The sequence below is a fragment of the Lemur catta genome, chromosome 14 (assembly GCF_020740605.2).
Source record: "Lemur catta isolate mLemCat1 chromosome 14, mLemCat1.pri, whole genome shotgun sequence".
NCBI classification, from domain to species: Eukaryota; Metazoa; Chordata; class Mammalia; order Primates; family Lemuridae; genus Lemur; species Lemur catta.
This window is the reverse complement of record NC_059141.1, coordinates 37636856-37643479: the sequence shown is the minus strand read 5'-3', so window position 1 is coordinate 37643479 and position 6624 is coordinate 37636856. Positions and strand designations below refer to the sequence as shown.

At 35.4% G+C, this 6624-nt stretch overlaps 1 protein-coding gene across 1 annotated transcript; it reads left to right on the top strand.

The window, feature by feature from the left end:
• The first annotated feature begins 4190 nt into the window (after positions 1 to 4190).
• Positions 4191 to 6342, top strand: LOC123649621 (pumilio homolog 3-like). Its single transcript, XM_045567772.1, has one exon. It carries the CDS (start codon positions 4234 to 4236, stop codon positions 6172 to 6174), a length of 1941 nt encoding a protein of 646 aa, XP_045423728.1. The 5' UTR covers positions 4191 to 4233; the 3' UTR covers positions 6175 to 6342.
• The last annotated feature ends 282 nt before the right edge of the window (positions 6343 to 6624 follow it).

Sequence of the window (6624 nt, the reverse complement as noted above, 5' to 3'; positions counted from 1 at the left end):
CCAAAAACTGAATCATAGAAACCAGTTTTCAAATGTTCTAATATAGCTGAAACTGTAGGAAAGAAAATATACTATTGAAATTCTGCTTACTAGGTTAGAATGATTACCAGCTGGTACAAATCAATGAGAGTATTTGAGAAGGGAAGGAGTAGGATTTGCAACACTCTAGTAAATGTATCAGCCAGGTAATCAATAGCAATGAAAATATTGATCATAGCACTTCTAAAAAGTTACACAGATTATTAAACTATAAAAATTAAAGAATTTAAGCATGTACCATTTTCTAAAATGAAGTGATCCCTGGAATCTCTTGATAAATAAGATACAGTCTTCAACCTTGTTTGTTACATGAAGCAACAAAGTCAACTATCTTCTAAAAGTGTGCTTCCTGCATCTTTATTCTGTCCTATTTCTGTTATATTCTTTCTTAAAAATATGTTTTCACATTATGGGTAGAACAAACAGCAGAAAAAGACATTTTTTGGTGGGGGAGAAAATACAAATAAAAAATACTCCTAAACAAAATATAAAATAATCTCAACAGACCTAAGCATTCTAAAGAAATTGAAGATGTAGGGGTGTACGTAAGCATTTTGGGGAAAGATATCTAGCATAGGACTAATGTTGTTCAATTATTGAGTGTTTTGATGTATAGAACCTTTTGTAATTATTGACTGAGCTGATACATGGTGGTAAGTCATTGGAAGAATATATGACTTTTAGTGCCCAAATTCATTTTTGGTTGATATATAATGACACAGTTAAAGGAAATATTCTTTGTCAGTAACCATTAAGATTATGATAAAATGAGAAAGAAAATCTATAAAGTCAATTACTGTAATATAATTTCATTATTAATGCTAGATTGCCTGAAAAACCACTGAACATAAAGAGATATAGCAAAAGTTCTTTATGGCATATGCTAGGTGATCTCTTATCTTTTGAAATGAAGCTCTTACATATTGAGAAATTTGTTCATTCCAGAAAATACAGAATAATTTTAATACCTATAAGTGAATGAAAATTTGCCAAACAAATCAGTTTGCTGCACAAATCGTTCTCCACCTGTTTTCTGACCAGAATGTCCATTTCCCATGGAAAACTAACATGACTACTTTGAGTGATAATTCATAAGCTAGTCGAATATGGAATTTTCTATCATCCTTATGTGAGCTTGGTGTATTAGTTTTCTAGGGCTGCTGTATAAAGTACTCCAACCTGGGTGGCAAAGATAAAAATAAATTTATTTTCTCACAGTTCTAGAAGTACTTGAAGTTTGAAATAAAGGTGTCAGCAGGATCATGGTCCCTCTGAAACCTGTAAGGGAGAGCCCATCCTCATCTTTTTGTGGAATCTGGTGATTTGCTGGAGATCCTAGATATTTCTTAGCTTGCAGCTGTAGCACTTCACTGCCTGCCTCTTTCGTCACATGCTGTTCATTGCTGTGTTTCTTCTCTTCTTAATGAGGACACCAGGCATATTGGATTAGGGGGCCACCCTATTCCAGTATGATCTCATTTTAATTTAGCTTATTATATCTGCAATGACTCTACTTTCAAATAAGATTGCATTAGGAAATACTGGCATTTAGGACATCAATATATTATTTTTGGAGAGGGACACAATTCAACTCATGGTCATTCATGGCATTTTTTTATGGACATCTTTTACCACACTCTTCACATAATGTTAATTTCATTTTTGCATTAGTAGTTCTTGGCATATAGAAGCTTAAAATGCACGTGATTATGTGAATGTAGGGCCTGGACTGGGAAACATTGTGGAATCTAAAAAGGATTTTTTATTAGTGTTCTCTTGCCTTTCTATATTTCATAAATAGTGTATATAAAGTGCTTAGCAAGGTGCCTAGCACACAGTAAGCATCCAGTACATAATTGAACTAGTATGATTATAACTTTGTTCTTCATTCTCCTACTTCAAATACCCAAATCTTTCTGCTTTAATTACTCAGCCTGAGTTTGCCTTCTATTGATAGCAATAGTATATGAAAATATGAAAGATGAAAGATGATAGCAGCTGAAATTAGAATTTAAAGAAAAGGAATATGCTTTTGCAACATAATTAGTAAAAAAAAAATCTCATGAACCGGGTATCTTTTGAAGACACCACTTTTCCCTAAAATATTATGTCTCCTGGCTGATAGATATGCTTATACTGCACTAAGAGACACATGTACCTCTGTGGTACTTTCTGTGATAAATGTAAGTATAAAATACTGCAAGAAGCCATTTGAAAAACCAATTAATTCAAAGAGAGGAAAAAGTGAAGGCATCGCAGGGTTACATTTCAGCTTACCCCTGAAATACGAGGAGACAAGTAAAGTAGCGATATTTCCGAACAAAATTCTGAAGGCATGAAAGTATTAATAGTTTGTTGTGCAGTGTAGAAAATCATTAATGAACACAAAGACCCAAATATTGGGTTGCTTTGGATCACAGTATGTGGAAATGCTACTGCTAAAGATGATAGGGGCATGTTGCAATGATGTCAAATGCTAAACTCAGGGTATTCCTTGAAGGTTTCAAAGCCTGCTTGATGAAATCTGATTTTAAAAAGATAATTTGTAGGAAAAATTGATTTCAGTGAGGGAAGAATGTTTGCAGAGCTGTGGTAAAAATGCAGCTGAAATAAGTAGAACCCAAATACAATAATAGTGGGGATGAAAACAGAATTATAGAATTTAGAGCTATTTCAAAGGCAATATAAATAGAACACAGCTTTAAATACATACATGTGAGTGTGTGTGTGTGTGTGTGTGTGTGTGTGTGTGTGTTGGGGGATATTTAACAGTGATAAAATAATAGTGTTAGAATCCAAATCTCATTTGACTGTTATTGACATTATCAGTCTGGCTTTTGGCAAATATTGTAAAGTCTATACTTTCTTTGGGGATTTCCAATGAAATTTAACATATTAGTGGTTTTGTGAATTCCTTCAAGGAAAAAAGAAAACTGGCTATTTTGTTTCTGTCCAGGATTTTCCACATTAGTTCAGAAGAGGCACTTCATTCAACATGTACCATGTAAAAATATTTTAAGTAAAATTTTGCTAGTTGGTGATAAAAGACATAAATTTTCTATATAGCTATAAACAATATGTAATGTATAGTTCTAGTATCAAGATATTTTGAGCTGCAGACAAGAAAAAACTGCAGAGGCAATTCCATCCTATTAGCTTCAGGGTATGCAGAATTAAAACTAAATGCAATTACATAAAACGATGACAATGTAAATGAATATTTGTTTTTGGAAATCTCACTTCAGCTTTAGAAAATGATAAAAATAATATAGGATTCTTACTCTTGGGTATAGTTGTCACCTTAAAAATCAAAATTAATTGCTTTATTGCCTCTATGAAGAACACAACATCATATAATTAACATGCCTCAGGACTATTGTATTGTATTACAGCATCTCCTAGTTCATCTAGATCTAATATTGTGTTACACAAACTCACTTCTACATATTATACATGTTAACATTGTTTACATTTTTTGACTGTAAAGAGATCCTTCCCCAAGCAAATTTCTTGAAATTCAAAGACTCATCTAAATATGTCTACTCTATTATTGATTTTGTAAAATTAGGGTTTGTATTACATTGCCAGCATAACAACTAACAAGCTTAGTTTGAATTTGTAAAAACAATGATATTTGAGAGACGTATTAGGAAAATGAGAAATAGCAATCTTCACTATATTGCAAAAATTTAAAGTTTGTATATATTTTCAAAAATATCTTCTACTACTGAGGTTCTACTCTTGGCTATTTTCCTCTTTCTACTTTGCTGCATCCTATGATCTCATAGAGTTTTGCACAAAAATGTAAGTGTGAAACTTTCTCAAATTCTCATAATGTTGGTAAAGAACTATTCACAATTCAGTATAGTATAAAATATTGCATTCTTTTTACATAAGTTTACTTACCATTGGTTATCCTTAAATAGGTAAATATACTTGTTTGCTTGCTAAGATTTCTATCAAAGGGTCATATAATATTTATTATTTTCAAAGGTTCTTTATAAATTCTGCAGTTTTCAATTATTAGGAAGCGAAATCTATATAACTTCTTGTGCTATATTCTATATATGAGTAACCAGTAGTTATTTCATTTCTTCATCATTAGAAAAGAAATTCCTGTGGGCTATGTTATAAATATGAAATGAGGATCTGCTCCCCGACCTGGCTTGGGCCCCACGTGTGCGAGTTGCTGCAATGGAAGTCAAAGGGAAAAAAAAATTCACAGAAAAGAGTGCAAAGGCATCACAAGAAAAAAACAGATTTCATAAAAACAATGCTTCTGGTTCTTCAAAGCCATTCCCAAGAAAAGTTGCTAAGGAGGGTGGATCTAAAATTACATCTAAGAACTTTGAGAAAAGTACCACAAAACCTGGGAAAAAGGGTGTGAAGCAGTTCAAGAATAAGCAACAGGGAGACAAAGCACCGAAGAACAAATTCCAGCAGGCAAATAAATTCAACAAGAAGAGAAAATTCCAGCCAGATGGTAAAAGTGCTGAATCAGCAGCCAAGAAACCCAAGTGGGATGACTTCAAAAAGAAGAAGAAGGAACTGAAGCAGAGCAGGCAGCTGAGTGATAAAACCAACTATGATGTCGTTGTTCGAGCAAAACAGATTTGGGAGATTTTAAGAAGAAAAGACTGTGACAAAGAGAAAAGAGTAAAGTTAATGAGTGACTTGCAGAAGTTGATTCAAGGGAAAATTAAAACCATTGCATTTGCACATGATTCAACTCGTGTGATCCAGTGTTACATTCAGTACGGTAACGAAGAACAGAAAAAACAGGCTTTTGAAGAATTGCGAGATGATTTGGTCGAATTAAGTAAAGCCAAATATTCCAGAAATATTGTTAAGAAATTCCTCATGTATGGGAGTAAACCACAGATTGCGGAGATAATCGGAAGTTTTAAAGGCCACGTGAGGAAGTTGCTGCGGCATTCAGAAGCCTCAGCCATCGTGGAGTATGCATACAATGACAAAGCCATTTTAGAGCAGAGGAACCTGCTGACAGAGGAGCTCTACGGGAACACATTTCAGCTGTACAAGACAGCAGATCACCCAACTCTGGACAAAGTGTTAGAGGTGCAGCCAGAAAAATTGGAGCTTATTATGGATGAAATGAAACAGATTCTAACTCCAATGGCCCAAAAGGAAGCTGTGATTAAGCACTCATTGGTGCACAAAGTATTCTTGGACTTTTTTACCTATGCACCCCCCAAACTCAGATCAGAAATGATTGAAGCCATCCGGGAAGCGGTGGTGTACCTGGCACACACACACGATGGCGCCAGAGTGGCCATGCACTGCCTGTGGCATGGCACGCCCAAGGACAGGAAAGTGATCGTGAAAACAATGAAGACTTATGTTGAAAAAATAGCTAATGGCCAATACTCCCACTTGGTTTTACTGGCGGCATTTGATTGCATTGATGATACTAAGCTCGTGAAGCAGATAATCATATCAGAAATTATCAGTTCCTTGCCTAACATAGTCAATGATAAATATGGAAAGAAGGTCCTGTTGTATCTACTAAGCCCCAGAGATCCTGCACATACAGTACGAGAAATCATTGAAGTTCTGCAAAAAGGAGATGGAAATGCACACAGTAAGAAAGATACAGAGATCCGCAGACGTGAGCTCTTAGAATCCATTTCTCCAGCTTTGCTGAGCTACCTGCAAGGGCATGCCCAGGAGGTGGTGCTAAATAAGTCCGCGTGTGTGTTGGTTGCTGACATTCTGGGATCTGCAACCGGAGCCGTTCAGCCTGCCATGAGTGCCATCGCCAGCTTGGCAGCAGCAGAACTGCATCCTGGTGGCAAGGATGGAGAGCTTCACATTGCAGAACATCCCGCAGGACATCTAGTTCTGAAGTGGTTAATAGAGCAAGATAAAAAGATGAAGGAAAATGGAAGAGAAGGTTGTTTTGCAAAAACACTTGTAGAGCATGTTGGTATGAAGAATCTGAAGTCCTGGGCTAGTGTAAATCGAGGTGCCATTATTCTTTCTAGCCTTCTCCAGAGTTCTGACCAAGTTTCAAACAAAGTGAAAGCTGGACTAAAAAGCCTGATTCCCACATTGGAAAAAAACAAAAACATGAGCAAAGGAATAGAAACTCTACTTGAAAAGCTGAGCGCTTAGGTGGCAAGAGTTAAGCACAAGATGGAATACTTTTTCCCGTTCTCTGTTCTGCTTTCCCAGTGCAGAAGAGAAGGACTGGGGTTCACCTGGCTAGTAATTTGGGTGCTCTGTACATGTGTTTCTTCTTTTATAAGTATCTATTTATAAAATTGTTTCTAAAAAAAATAAAATAAATAAATATGAAATGAAAGGTTGAATACTTGCCTAATAGCTGTTTGTCTATACTCATAGTTAGAAATTCTTTTTAAAGTAATGCCTTTGCCTTTTTCCCTTCCTCTCTTCTTCCTTCCCTCCCTCCCCTTCCTTCCTTTCATTTTTTTTTAAACACATTAATAGCTTTTTTGGTGAAACTATAATAAAACAGGAACTTTCATTCTCTTACTGGAAAGGAATATGTCAGTGCGAATCCAGAGTTTCAAAAATTTTAAGCTTTGATGCAGTGATTCCAGT